The sequence below is a fragment of the Narcine bancroftii genome, chromosome 6 (genome assembly GCF_036971445.1).
Source record: "Narcine bancroftii isolate sNarBan1 chromosome 6, sNarBan1.hap1, whole genome shotgun sequence".
Taxonomy (NCBI): Eukaryota; Metazoa; Chordata; class Chondrichthyes; order Torpediniformes; family Narcinidae; genus Narcine; species Narcine bancroftii.
In genome coordinates, this window is record NC_091474.1 from 242,134,965 (window position 1) to 242,150,752 (window position 15,788).

General features: G+C 53.0%; 1 protein-coding gene across 4 annotated transcripts in view; it reads right to left on the reverse strand.

Moving 5' to 3' along the window:
• Positions 1 to 2,200: 2,200 nt before the first annotated feature.
• LOC138737184 (CSC1-like protein 2) overlaps positions 2,201 to 15,788 on the reverse strand; it is a 94,897-nt gene continuing 81,309 nt past the window's right edge. For all 4 annotated transcript variants that reach the window (XM_069887818.1, XM_069887820.1, XM_069887819.1 and 1 more), the window contains 3 exons: positions 10,230 to 10,342; positions 7,382 to 7,444; positions 2,201 to 2,992 (listed from right to left, as the gene is read on the reverse strand). In XM_069887818.1, coding sequence (XP_069743919.1) covers positions 2,789 to 2,992; positions 7,382 to 7,444; positions 10,230 to 10,342 — 380 coding nt within the window. In that variant the 3' untranslated portion in view covers positions 2,201 to 2,788. The remainder of the gene's footprint in view (positions 2,993 to 7,381; positions 7,445 to 10,229; positions 10,343 to 15,788) is intronic.

Genomic DNA, 15,788 nt, shown 5'->3' on the forward strand with positions numbered 1-15,788 from the left:
AAGATTAACTAGGATGTGGCCAGGACTTCAGGGACTGAATTACAAGGAAAGGTTAAACAGATTAAGACTTTATTCCCTGGAGCATAGAAGAATGAGGGGAGATTTGATAGAGGTATTGAAAATTATGAGGGGGACAGACAGAGTAAATATAGATAGGGGTTTTCCACTAAGGGTGGGTGAGATACAAATCAGAGGACATGGGTGAAGGCTGAAAGGGGAAAAGTTTAGGGGGAGATCATGAGGGGGACTTGTTCACACAGAGAGTGGAGGGAGTGTGGAGCGAGCTTCCAGCTGAAGTGGTGAATGTGGGCTCAATTTTAACATTTAAGATGAATTTGGACAAGTACATGGATGGGAGATGCAGGTCAGTGAGACAAGGCAAAAAAAAATGGTTCATCACAGACTAGAAGGCCTGAAGGGGCCTGTTTCTGTGCTGTAGTATTCTATGGAAAGGCAGATGGGATTGAACATGGGACACATGTCATTAATTTGAAATTTAAACAGGGGTAGGGCTTGCACCGTAAATGGCAGGGACTTGGTGAGTGTCCTTAACTGAGGTCCCAGTACCTAGTTCTTTGAAACTGCAGACGCAGGTGGACAGGGTGGTGAAGAAGACGTTCGGTGCACTTGCCTTCATCTCTCAGGGCCCTCAGGACAGGAGCAGGGACGTCGCACACGACGATAGCGAGGCCACACAGTACACAGTTGTGGTCTGCCTTTCGAGTGTCATCGCGTTAGTAAGGTTGCAGACCAATTGACAGGGACGTTACTGGGACTGGAGAGTCTGAGTTAGGAGAGCCAGGGCAGGCTGGGTCTTTTCTCACCTGAGTGCAGGAGGCTGAGGGGACACCTTCATGGAGGTTTATAAAATCATGAGGTTCATGGAGAAGGTGAATGGTCACATGGTAGGGGAGTTCAAATCTAGAGGGCAGATTTAAGGTGAGAGGGGAGAGATTTAAAGGGAGGTGGGGGGGGGGGGGAGGTCGAGTGCATAGAACCAAAGTCCCGATGAAGTGGTAGAAGTGGGTACAATTGAAATGATTAAATACATTTTAATTACTTTATATACTCTTATAAAAGTAGATTTCATGTAAAAATCAGCCCTCTATTTTGGGCCAAAAAAAATCTGGAATTTTTGGTATATCTCATGTAAAAGTCGACCCGTGTCTCTCACCCCGGCCCTGGTTGTTTGCAGGCCGGAGCTCCCAACGCCCTCGATGCAGATTCCCCACCTGGTCCCAGCCACCTGTAGCCTGGAGCTCCCGACGCCACTGATGATCTAGATACCTACTCCAGCCCTGACCACCCCTATTCCACCACCCACGCCATTCCCGCATTGACCTCCGTCTCCGCAAGGTTGACACCTTGGATACCCCTGCTGTTGGATCCCGCAGGCTTATCCCCTCCACCACCACTCCTTACCCTTCTCTATCCCCACCCACTTCTCGCTACTCAACCACCCCCCCCATCTCCTCTTTTGAGCTCATCACCTTTTTTCCCTTCACTCAGTGTCTGCAGACCTCCATGTTTTGTTTCAGTTTTTGTTGTTTTGTAGGACGTGTGTTTCAATCCATAAACTATTTCTACTTCAGTTCATTACGTTTTTGTCCTTTTTTGTTTGTGGATCATTTGGACGTCTGCTACTGGTACGCTCTTCTTTTAGACATACAGCACTGTAACACGAGCCCGTGCCGCCCAATTAAGCTGCAACCCGGTACGGAGGTGGGGGGAGGAAACCGGAGCACTCGGAGGGAACCCACACAGACCATGGGGAGAAGGTATAAACAGTGTCGGGTTCAAACCCGGGTCACTGGCACTGTAACCACGTCATGCTAACCCACTACGCTGACTGCGCGCACCCCAATGCTGACCACATGTGCCCCAATGCTGACCGCGCGTGCCCAACACTGACTGTACAGCAGTGTTCTAATATGAATTTCAGCCCCTCAAAAAGTCATATAATAGTCGACATTAAAAAATGGTCTACAAAATTTGACTTTTACATGAGAATGTAATTAATTCTTCAAAATATTTAATCCATCTAAAAAGACATTTAGACTGGTGTGTGGATAGGAAAGGGTCCGAGAGATATGGACAAAATGCAGGTAAATGGGACCAGGTAGCACTGACAAGTTGGGCTGAATGGCCTGGTCCTACTCTCTGACGCCTCCATCAAATGAAATACTGACGCAGACAAATATTGACACCAATTTAGTTGCATGTATATTGTTTGGAAGAGGAGCTGATCAATGCTTCATGTTTAACCCTTTGTGACTCGTAAGGTTGCTTCCCCTCGCCCACAGCATTCACCGAACTCGACCGTCAACCCTTACATTTGTGTTGTCCAGATAACCCAGAGTCATGCCCAAAGTTCATCAAAGAGCAGAATTCCCCCCTTGGCCATTCCGTTTGAGGTTAAGGGAGTGAGCAAGGATTTACCATTGGTGCAGGGGCAACACTCGCTCACCTGCTCATAGACTCCGCAGCAGTCGGAAAGTGAGTAACATTGTGAAATCCTTTCTCGTAACGTAGTGCCCTTCCCAAATGATCCAAGGATGTCGATAACAGTGTTAATCCTCAACCAGCGGTAAAATAAAAGTTGAAATATTTATAATCCTATATTTTTTAAAGAGAGGAAAAAAATGAGCGCCAAACATTCTCTCTGTGCTTGTGTTGGTCGCTGGTGATGTCAGTGAGCTGGTCTGTACCCTGTGCCCAGTGTTGTACGGTGGGCAGTTCAGTTTGGTTCAATTACAGAACCAGGGCTCATAGGAGGGGGGAGGTTTGTTTAGATCTTGCTCTCTCCAGTGTTCACCAGATAGATCCGGTCATGATCAACATTGTCCAGAGGAGCGATATCGTCTGGTGATGTAGAACTCTCGTCTTCCATGTGCGGACTGGTCCTCCCCAAGGCTCCGTACGACGGGTGGTTCTCTGGGTCAAGGTGGCTTTTCTCCGTCTGGCTTGCTCGCAGCACCTTTGGGACGTAGGCCTGGTTTGGAACAGAACGTGGGCGAGAAAGATCAAGGGTCAGGATGTCCGCAACTGGAAGGCGTGGTAGCAGAATCGGGCTGTTTAGCCCATTGTGTCTGCCCTACCATTCTGTCATGGCTAAATGACTGTCCTTTTCAGCCCCCTGCCCCCCGTAACAATAGATTCCCTTCCTAATCAAGAGCCATTTCAGTCCTGCAGCCCACCCCCATGCTGACATGTCCGTCTGTGACCTCCAGTACTGCCAGACCAGGCCCGACTGTAAATTGGAGGAGCAACACCTACTAACTTCTCCGTCTGGGCCCTCTCCAGCAGGAATGGCATTAACATCAACTTCTCCGGTTTCTGCCAGCCCACTCCCCGTTCTCCCTCCCATCCCTCTGTCTTCTTTCCCCCAGCCTCTCTACCCCCTTCCCTCTCCATTCACAGAGCCATACCCCCTCCCCCTGTTTGCTGGTGTGCCCTCCCTCCTTTATCCACCCATTACCTCCTGCCTTGGGGGCCTTCCTCCATTTTATTCAGGCAGCTGCCCACATTTTGCTCACATCTTGATGAAGGGCTCAAGCCATAAACGTTGGTTATATATCTCTATATTTGCTACATAGAGTGCACTGACCTCTCGAGTTTCTCCAGCATTGTCAAAACCATCTTAACCACCTCCATCTTAAATATACCCAAAGTCTTGGTCTCCAGAGATTCACCACCCTCTGGGAAGAGAAATTCCTCCTCATCTCTCCTCTCAAGGGATGTTTTTGTGTTCTGGGGCTGCACCTTCTGGTCCCAGAAGGCCCCACTACAGCAAATCTTCTCTTAAGGAGAAGTTACCCCCTTCTTCATTATCCTGAGCTGCCTTGCATGCAGACAATTTCCGTTGCACTCCCGAGACTTGGGACATCAATGGAAACAAGTTCTGATGAAGGGTTCCGAGCTGAAACATCGACTGCTCTTTCCCTCTCACTGCTGCGGGACCCACTGAGTTCCACAACGGCGACGACCCCTTTATTTCTGCTTCCCCTCCCCTCTTCGTAATTTGTTCCGGGAGATCAGCAAGATACTGGGGTCCAGTGCACAAGCGCGCTGGAGAAACTCAGCAGGTCACACAATATCCATAGGAAGGAAAGGATTTCGGGCCTGGGTCCTTTGTCAAAAACAGGCAGGGGCCTTTTGGGGGGGGGAGGGGGGGTGGGTGGAGAGGAGGGAAGGAAGGGGCAGGGGAGGAGCACAGGCTGACAGGCCAGAGATGGATAAGTGGGAGGGTGGAAGAGAAATGCTGAGAGGTGATGAGGGAATGGGGCAGAGAGCTAAGAAGGGGAGCTCTCTGATAAGAGAGGGAAGAGAAGGGGGGTGGGGAGCTGGAGAAATAAAGCGGAGAGATGGGGAAACTGTGGTTGGAGAGTGCACAGACGGAATACTTGTTTCCCCCAATTTGTGGGTTTCCTCAGTTTGACAGGGCACAGGGCCGTGGACAGACATGACAGAGTGGGAATCTGTGCCAAATTAAAATGGTTGGCCACTGGGAGGTCCTTGCTATTACAGCAGACAGAGCAAAGGTGCTCAATGCAATGACCTCCCAGTCCACGTCCAGTCGCTCCACTGTAAAGGAGACCAGAATGGGAGCACCGGATGCAGTAGATAACCCCTGCAGATTCACAAGTAAATTTAACTTAGACACACAGCACCTTAACAGGCCCTTCCGGCCCACAAGCCCATGTCACCCCATTACTCACAGAAAGTTGGGTAGCTGGTACAACAGGTTATTAAGAAGGCAAATGGAATGTTGGCCTTCATTGCTAGAGGAATTGAAGTCAAGAGCAGGGAGGTCATGCTCCAACTGTACAAGGTCCTGGTGAGGCCGCACATGGAGAATTGTGTGCAGTTCTGGTCTCCCTACTTGGAGGCCGTCCAGAGGGGGTTAATCCCGGCGATGAGGGGGTTGACCTATAAGGAGAGACTAAATTGCCTGGGATTATACTCACTCAAATTCAGAAGAATGAGAGGAGATGTTACAGAAACATCTAAAATGATGACAGAGATAAATAAAACGGAGGCAGGAAAATTGTTTTCACTGGTGGGTAAGACCAGAACTAGGGGACACAGCCTCAAGATTCAGGGGAGTAGATTTAAGACAGAGATGAGGAAAAACTATTTTTCCCAAGAGACGAGTGAACCTGTGGAATTCTCTGCCCAGGGAAGCAGTTGAGGCAACTTCATTAAACGTGTTTAAGGTTCAGTTAGATCTTTACATATGAAAGGAATTAAGGGATGGGGGAAAAGGCAGATGGATGGAGTTGAGCCAATGACCCAGATCAGCCATGATCTCATTGAACGGCGGAGCAGGCTCGACGGACAAGATGGCCGACTCCTGCCCCTTTTCTTACGTTCTAACCCCCATATGTCCTGAATGAACCAGGGGAGAACGTGCAAACTCCTCACAGCACTGGATTCAAGCCTGGGTCGCTGCCGCTGTAATAGCATTGAGCTAACCGCTATGTGTAGCTTCACTTGGAACAACTGTTTGGGTCCCAGGGTCTTGGCAGCTCACCCTCTCGACATCATCCATCCAACAAGACGTGGAAGAAAGGGCGTTGCCACGGATAACCCGAAGCATTCGGCCACTGGCTCTTGATTACCCCTCCCGTTGCCACCACTTCTCAGATGCCAGCACTGGAGCCCTTTCAGAGCTCGCTGAAGTACTGCCATTGAGGACCCCCTTCCATCTTTCAGCTGCTCCCATAGGGGAAAAGATCCAGGAGGATCAGAGCCAGCACCACCAGGTTGAGGAACAGCTCCTTCCCGCGGGCAGGGAGAATGCTGAACCACCAAAGGAACGGCTCCCACTAATCATCTTAGACCCTCATATTCATGAAACGACATTTATTTGTATATTTGAATACCTGTCCTGCGTATGTATGTGTGTCATGTCTGGCTGTGTGTCTGCATGTTTTGCACCGACGACCAGAGAACGGTGTTTCGTCGGGTTGCACTTGTACAATCAGATGACAATAAACTTGACGAGGTTTCGCTTCAGATTTCACCACCTGCAGTGGTGAATTAAATGGTAGGCTATTGAATGGTAGGTTATTGAGATGTACTCAGGTAGATGGTGTGGTGAAGAAAGCATTTGGAATGTTGGCCTTCATAAATCGGAGTATTGAATTCAAGAGTAGGGAGGTTATGATGAAATTGTACAAGGCATTGGTGAGGCCAAATTTGGAGTACTGTGTACAGTTTTGGTCACCAAATTATAGGAAAGATTTCAACAAAATAGAGAGAGTACAGAGAAGGTTCACGAGAATGTTGACAGGATTTCAAGGATTGAGTTACAGGGAAAGGTTGTGCAGACTGGGGCTTTTTTCTCTGGAGCGGAGAAGATTGAGGGGGGACTTGATAGAGGTGTTTAAGATTTTAAAAGGGACAGACAGAGTAAACGTGGATAGGCTTTTTCTATTAAGAGTGGGGAAGATTCAAACTAGAGGGCATGGTTTAAGATTGAAGGGGGAAAATTATAAGGGGAACATGAGGGGAAATTTCTTTATGCAAAGGATGGTAGGGATGTGGAATGAGCTTCCGGCAGACGTGGTCGAGGTGGGATCATTGGTTACATTTAAGGAAAGACTGGATAGTTACATGGAGAGGAGAGGACTGGAGGGGTATGGACCAGGTGTTGGTCAATGGGACGAGGAGGGTGGGGATTTGTTACGGCATGGACTAGTAGGGCCAAACTGGCCTGTTCTGTGCTGTAAGCGGTTATATGGTTATATGTGAGTTCCCACCAACCTCCACATAGAATAAAGTTCCTTCTCTGTCCCTTCTACCCTGAATCCCCAAGTTTTGGATTTCCCCCACACCCCTCACTCTGGGAGATGGAGGACAAGACCCTTCTCTTTATTACGATTCTGTACATCTCCAGAGCATCAGCCTTCAACGCACCGGTGGGAGAAATGCCCCATCCTATACATCCAGTCCAAGAGACATCCTAATGAATTAGTTTGGCCCCCCCTTTTCCAGCCTTCCTGTAGCTGGGTGTCTGCAAACAATCTGACCGTGATCTTGGTCATTGGGAGGATGAATCTCGTCCCGGCTACACAGAATGCTGGATGAACTCAGGAGGGCAGCATTCACCAAAGGCCAATAGATGGTCAACGTTTTGGGTCCAAGATCTGCAGCCCCTCCCATTTCCCTGAATTACGGGGGGACCTCGCTTCAGTTTCCCCAGGTTACGGGGTAGGATCACTCCCATTTCTCTGGGTTACGGGGAGGCATCCCCTCCACGTTCCCCAGGTTACGGAGGACCCCTCTCATTTCCCCAGATTATGGAGGACCGCTTTGGCCTGTTTCCATCTCAGCCAGCCACCTGCCTGTTGTACGCTGTCAGTGACATGCTACTTACTCTGGACTGCCATGCCCGAGCCGTATCTTCCGTTCCCGTCTCTTCAGGCAGCAGTTTCATTGCCTGTTGGTGCAAAGGAACAGACACCATTCATTCGCAGCTACCTCTCAGTGATGGCCTGTGGGACCATGGGACAAGTCCGACAACTCTTTCTGCACCCCGTCCCAACCTCCATCAACATTTCCAGTTACCGTGGCAACCCCTCATCTCCACGCTGTGGAGATGTAAACTACAGAGAAGCTCCTTCAGGTCAGCTCCTCACCAACCAAGCTGGTTGATTTGTCATGTTACACCCTGTTCAGAGAGAAGGGTTCTTCTGCAAATGTTCTTCTAACATTCATACAGCATGTGAAGAGCACAATTTACAGGAACTATTAGCACGAGAGCACAGCTGTGGGTTCTTTTAGGAGCCTGATGGCTGCGGGGAAGGTTCTGTTGATGTGAGCTCTCCCATTTCGCCCCAATGGGAGGAGGGAGAAGAGTGTGTTCAAGGTGTGACAGGTCCTTCAATTAGTTACTCAGACTAAACACAAAAGTCTACAGGCGCTGTGACTGTCGTAAAGACACACAAATACTGGAGGAACTCGGTCGGTATTGAAGCGATCGTAGATGGTAAAATTTCTTTTTCTTTTCTTTGGCTTGGCTTCGCGGACAAAGATTTATGGTAAATAGATATGATAAATAGATATTTATGATATATGATAAATAGATATAAATAGATATGATAAATAGATAAATAGAAATTTATGATAAATAGATGGTAAAATAAAATACAGTATATTACCGACGTTTCAGGCCTGAGCCCTTTCTCAAGGTAAGAGATACCTTAAGGAAGGACTCAGGCCTGAAACGTTGGTAAATTTTAAATTAAATTAAATTTAGACGTACAGCACGGTAACAGGCCAATTCAGCCCACGAGTCCGTGCCGCCCAATTTAATCTACACTGCTGGTACATTTCGAATGGTGGGAAGAAACTGGAGCCCCCAAGGGAAACCCACGCAGATACAGGGTGAACGTACAAACTCCTTACAGATAGTGCGGGATTCGAATCCCGATCACTGGCGCTGTAAAGGCGTTGCACCCAACCATGCCATCTGATTTATTTATATGTCATAGGAGGTGATATATCTTTACCGCCTATGGACGCTGCGAAACCTGGTGAGTTCATCCAGCATCTCTGTGTTATTCAGTCTCGTCCGATTTGCCTGTATCTAGTCTGTATCCTGCTGAGAATTTCTTATCCATGTATCTGTCCAAATCTGTTTTCAACGTTATAATTGTAACTGCTTCCGTCGTCTGCTCTGGACTACCCTGGGAGGGCTAAAGGTGCCCCTCAGACCCCTGGTGCTGGATCTGGAGGTAGTCTTACTGATGAATTTTCACAGGGATGCATCTCAAAGTTGAAAACTGACAGTGACAGCAGGATCCAGATCACTCGGGAAGGTGGGCCAAGGAGTGGCAGATGGAATTTAATGGACAAGAGGGAGGTGTTGCACTTCGCTGAGTCAAACCAGGCCAGGACGTGCACGGTGAATGGTGGGGTCCTGGAGAGTGTTGTGCAGCAGAGAGACTGAGGAGTCCAGGTGCATCGTGCCCTGAGAGCGGAGACTCAGGTGGACAGGCTGGTGAAGGACCAGACTGGCCTTCCATGGGCACGGTACTGAGTACAAAAGTTGGGACCTCATGATCCAGCCACACAAGGGGTTGGTGAGACCACCCTGGGTGTCCTACATGCAGTCTGGTCGCCCAGCTATAGGAAGGACATCATTAAGTTGGGAGGGGTGCAGAGAGGATTCACCGGGGTCCGTGACTGGGGGAATTTTGTTACAAGGAGAGGTTGGAGAGGCTGGGTTTTTATTCCCTGGAGCGAAGGAGGCTGAGAGGCGGTTATTAAACCATGAGGGCCATGGATAAATTGAATGCTCACAGTCTTTTCCTCTGAACATAGATCACTACAGCAGAGTACAGGCCTTCGGCCCTCAAGATTGTGCTGACCTATATATTCCTTACTAAAATGTACTAAACCCTCCCTACCCCCTATTTCTTACCCATCCATGGGCCTGTCTCTCTTAAATGCCCCTAATGTTTCAGCCTCCACCACCATCACTGGGTAGATGGTTCTGGAACTAGAGGGCATAAGTTTGGGAGTTAGGGGGGAGATTTCAGAGGGTCCTGAGGGGTAATGTTTTCACTCAGAGGGTGATCTGTTTCTGGAGTGAGCTTTCAGAAGAATTAGGATGGACAGGAAGGATTGAGAGAGATGGGGACCAAATGCAAGGACGGGGGTCTGTCCCAGAATGCCCCACAAGTGAGTTGGGTCTGTCGCCTTCGCATACTTACCTGCACCGGGAGCGTTGCCGACGATGTAAGCAATGCGACACGCGGGGTAATAGTGCGCATGCATGGGTGCATTGAGCATCGGTGTATGGGCGATGGATATCGGACGCAAGGGGAGGAGAGGTAGAGTGTCAGGATCACCCCTGTGGCAGTGGGTCAGTGAGAAGGTCTGAGTTCAGCTGGGTGGTGTTTGGGGAGTTGAAGAATGCAATGTTGTGTCGAGTGAATAAGAAAGAAAATCGACTTCATGGTGCATCGAAAGAGCGTATTCCTTATTTGTTTGTGAGCTGTGGTAAATCGTGTCGTTACAGACGAAAGGGCCAGTTCCACCGCTCATAGTTCTGTTTCTCACTGCACCCGATATAAAGTGACGTTGAACTTGAATGTGAGTCCGTGCTGACCTGGCACCAGTAGGCCTGACCCAGGTCCTCGACCCTGCAACCTACCCATCACACCTTGGCGGAGAAGCCCACCCTCCCCTTCCCTCCCCCTCCCCACCTCTTGGCTTACCATGGTGTTGATGGTGAAGTACTTGAAGTAGTCGGAGCAGCCGAGGATAATGCAGACGATGACGGCGAGGAACAGCACAGTGAAGGTGAAGATGGACGTGGGTGCCGTCAGACCTGGAGAGGGCAGGACAGAGGGTAGGATCGTAAACCAGCACACCCAACTCCATGGCCAGCACTACCAATCGTTACCCAGAGGGTCACAGCACGGAAACAGGCCCTTCGGCCCCATTTGTCCATGCATGCTGACCAAAGTGTCCACTGACAACAGCCCCGTCTGCCTGCGTTCGACATCCCTGTCCGTGTACCATTGGACCCATGGATGCTCTAGAGCACCTATTCTCAACATTTTATTGGCTATGGGCCAATAAACCCCTGCTCACAGTTTATGGGCCCCCCTTCCCAATGAAGCAGTCAGGTTTAGTTGGTTTCTTCTGTACTTTTCCCTTCTCAGTTACTGTGTATACACATGTAATTTGTATTCTGTGGACCAATCTTTAGGGTAAAATTTAGGGGTTCGACTATTACACACAATACTATTGACCATGGTAAGTACTTGTGTTGTTCAAGGCGACTGGAGCTGGGATGGTAAGTCCATGGTCAGAGTGCCGGGAGCTCAGACAGGCAGGTGGGTAATCAGGATTGGGTGTTGTCAGTGGTCAGGGAGGCGGGAGTTCAGACAGGTGGCTGGGACTGGGTAGTAAGTCTGCGATCGAGTGTTGGGAGCTTGGATGGGTGAGTGGGTGGTCGAGACTGGGTGGTAAGTCTGTGGTTGGGTGTTGGGAGCACGGATGGGTGAGGGTGAGTGGTCAGGAGCAGGTGGTAAGTCCAGTGGTCAGGGCGCTGGGAGCTTGGAAGGGCGGGTGAGTGGTCGGGACTGGGTGGTAAGTCCAGGGTCGGGTGTTGGGAGCTCGGATGGGCGGGTGAATGGTCAGGAGCAGGTGATAAGTCCGTGGTCAGGGCGCTGAGAGCTTGGAAGGGCGGGTGGGTGGTTGGGACTGGGTGGTAAGTCCAGGGTCGGGTTTTGGGAGCTCGGATAGGCGACTGGGTGGCTGGGACTGGGTGGTAAGTCCGTGGTCGGGTGTTAGGAGCTTGAACAGGTGGGTGGGTGGCCAGGATCGAGTGGTAAGTCCATGGACGGAACGTCAGGAGCTTGGGCGGGCAAGTGGGTGGCTGGGACCCACTCCACCCCCCCCCAAAATGTGCTGTGGCCCCGAGAGTGGTCGTCTAGTCACCACTGAGAATGGCTGCTCTAAGGCCCTAGGTAAAAGCCTTGTTTTCTTTTCAACTTGTGTGACATCAATATTTCTTATGTAGTTGGTAGGAGAGATGTGTGGTAGAAACCAAAATGTGCTGCTTCACAGGGAAGGGGGCCCATAAACTTTAGCAGAGACCTAAGGAGGTGGGGTGGGGGAGGGGGGGTGGCAGCAGAAAGAAGGTGGGGAATGTCTGCTCCAAGGCATCCCTGTCCATTTACCATTGGACCCATGTCTTTTCAGCATTCAGATTTCACTCAGAATTGGGAGTTGGGGGGGGGGAGAATTTCACTCCCAATTATCCCCCCCTCTCCCCAGGTGCCTGCCTGCTTTTTGCTCAAACCTAGATGAAGAAGGCACACCCGAAACATTGGTTACCCTATAGTCCGATAGACGCTGTGTGACGTGCTGAGTTTCTACAGCACTTTTGTGTTCTGCCCTTTTAAACCTTATCCCCTCTTCAATCGCTGCATCTGCTGTCTTTACTGCTTCATTCTAACTGCTTCCATAGTCTACTTGGACTAACTTCAGATCCCGGGGTCTACTGATGGGACCAGCTGGAGGCGGGACTACTGATGGGACCAGCTGGAGGCGGGACTACTGATGGGACCAGCTGGAGGCGGGACTACTGATGGGACCAGCTGGAGGTGGGACTACTGATGGGACAGACTGGAGGTGGGACTATTGATGGGACCAGCTGGAGGTGGGACTACTGATGGGACGAGCTGGAGGTGGGTCTACTGATGGGACGGACTGGAGGCGGGACTACTGATGGGACGGACTGGAGGCGGGACTACTGATGGGACGGACTGGAGGCGGGACTACTGATGGGACGGACTGGAGGCGGGACTACTGATGGGACGGACTGGAGGCGGGACTACTGATGGGACGAGCTGGAGGTGGGTCTACTGATGGGACGGACTGGAGGCGGGACTACTGATGGGACGGACTGGAGGTGGGACTACTGATGGGGAGGCGGGACTACTGATGGGACGGACTGGAGGCGGGACTACTGATGGGACGGACTGGAGGCGGGACTACTGATGGGACGGACTGGAGGCGGGACTACTGATGGGACGGACTGGAGGTGGGACTACTGATGGGGAGGCGGGACTACTGATGGGACGGACTGGAGGCGGGACTACTGATGGGACGGACTGGAGGCGGGACTACTGATGGGACGGACTGGAGGCGGGACTACTGATGGGACGGACTGGAGGCGGGTCTACTGATGGGACGGACTGGAGGCGGGACTACTGATGGGACGGACTGGAGGCGGGACTACTGATGGGACGGACTGGAGGCGGGACTACTGATGGGACGGACTGGAGGCGGGTCTACTGATGGGACGGACTGGAGGCGGGTCTACTGATGGGACGGACTGGAGGCGGGACTACTGATGGGACGGACTGGAGGCGGGACTACTGATGGGACGGACTGGAGGCGGGACTACTGATGGGACGGACTGGAGGCGGGACTACTGATGGGACGGACTGGAGGCGGGACTACTGATGGGACGGACTGGAGGCGGGACTACTGATGGGACGGACTGGAGGCGGGTCTACTGATGGGACGGACTGGAGGCGGGACTACTGATGGGACGGACTGGAGGCGGGACTACTGATGGGACGGACTGGAGGTGGGACTACTGATGGGACGGACTGGAGGTGGGACTACTGATGGGACGGACTGGAGGCGGGACTACTGATGGGACGGACTGGAGGTGGGACTACTGATGGGGAGGCGGGACTACTAATGGGACGGACTGGAGGCGGGACTACTGATGGGACGGACTGGAGGTGGAACTACTGATGGGACCAGCTGGAGGCGGGACTACTGATGGGACAGACTGGAGGTGGGACTACTGATGGGACGGACTGGAGGCGGGACTACTGATGGGACAGACTGGAGGTGGGACTACTGATGGGACGGACTGGAGGTGGGACTACTGATGGGACGGACTGGAGGTGGGACTACTGATGGGACGGACTGGAGGTGGGACTACTGATGGGACGGACTGGAGGCGGGACTACTGATGGGACGGACTGGAGGTGGAACTACTGATGGGACCAGCTGGAGGCGGGACTACTGATGGGACGGACTGGAGGTGGAACTACTGATGGGATCAGCTGGAGGCGTGACTACTGATGGGACGGACTGGAGGTGGGACTACTGATGGGACGGACTGGAGGTGGGACTACTGATGGGACGGACTGGAGGCGGGACTACTGATGGGACGGACTGGAGGCGGGACTACTGATGGGACAGACTGGAGGTGGGACTACTGATGGGACGGACTGGAGGCGGGACTACTGATGGGACGGACTGGAGGCGGGACTACTGATGGGACGGACTGGAGGTGGGACTACTGATGGGACGGACTGGAGGCGGGACTACTGATGGGACGGACTGGAGGCGGGACTACTGATGGGACAGACTGGAGGCGGGTCTACTGATGGGACGGACTGGAGGCGGGTCTACTGATGGGACAGACTGGAGGCGGGACTACTGATGGGACGGACTGGAGGCGGGACTACTGATGGGACAGACTGGAGGTGGGACTACTGATGGGACGGACTGGAGGTGGGACTACTGATGGGACAGACTGGAGGTGGGTCTACTGATGGGACGGACTGGAGGCGGGTCTACTGATGGGACGGACTGGAGGCGGGACTACTGATGGGACGGACTGGAGGCGGGACTACTGATGGGACGGACTGGAGGCGGGACTACTGATGGGACGGACTGGAGGCGGGACTACTGATGGGACGGACTGGAGGCGGGACTACTGATGGGACGGACTGGAGGCGGGTCTACTGATGGGACGGACTGGAGGCGGGTCTACTGATGGGACGGACTGGAGGCGGGACTACTGATGGGACGGACTGGAGGCGGGACTACTGATGGGACGGACTGGAGGCGGGACTACTGATGGGACGGACTGGAGGCGGGACTACTGATGGGACGGACTGGAGGCGGGACTACTGATGGGACGGACTGGAGGCGGGACTACTGATGGGACGGACTGGAGGCGGGACTACTGATGGGACGGACTGGAGGCGGGACTACTGATGGGACGGACTGGAGGCGGGACTACTGATGGGACGGACTGGAGGCGGGACTACTGATGGGACGGACTGGAGGCGGGACTACTGATGGGACGAGCTGGAGGCGGGACTACTGATGGGACGAGCTGGAGGCGGGACTACTGATGGGACGAGCTGGAGGCGGGACTACTGATGGGACGGACTGGAGGCGGGTCTACTGATGGGACGGACTGGAGGCGGGACTACTGATGGGACGGACTGGAGGCGGGACTACTGATGGGACGGACTGGAGGCGGGACTACTGATGGGACGGACTGGAGGCGGGACTACTGATGGGACGGACTGGAGGCGGGACTACTGATGGGACGGACTGGAGGCGGGACTACTGATGGGACCAGCTGGAGGCGGGACTACTGATGGGACGGACTGGAGGCGGGACTACTGATGGGACGGACTGGAGGCGGGACTACTGATGGGACGGACTGGAGGCGGGTCTACTGATGGGACGGACTGGAGGCAGGACTACTGATGGGACGGACTGGAGGCGGGACTACTGATGGGACCAGCTGGAGGCGGGACTACTGATGGGACCAGCTGGAGGCGGGACTACTGATGGGACCAGCTGGAGGCGGGACTACTGATGGGACCAGCTGGAGGCGGGACTACTGATGGGACGGACTGGTGGCGGGACTACTGATGGGACGGACTGGAGGCGGGACTACTGATGGGACGGACTGGAGGCGGGACTACTGATGGGACGGACTGGAGGCGGGTCTACTGATGGGACGGACTGGAGGCGGGACTACTGATGGGACGGACTGGAGGCGGGACTACTGATGGGACGGACTGGAGGCGGGACTACTGATGGGACGGACTGGAGGCGGGACTACTGATGGGACGGACTGGAGGCGGGACTACTGATGGGACGGACTGGAGGCGGGTCTACTGATGGGACGGACTGGAGGCGGGACTACTGATGGGACGGACTGGAGGCGGGACTACTGATGGGACGGACTGGAGGCGGGACTACTGATGGGACGGACTGGAGGCGGGACTACTGATGGGACGGACTGGAGGCGGGTCTACTGATGGGACGGACTGGAGGCGGGACTACTGATGGGACGGACTGGAGGCGGGACTACTGATGGGACGGACTGGAGGCGGGACTACTGATGGGACGGACTGGAGGCGGGTCTACTGATGGGACGGACTGGAGGCGGGACTACTGATGGGACGGACTGGAGGTGGGACTACTGATGG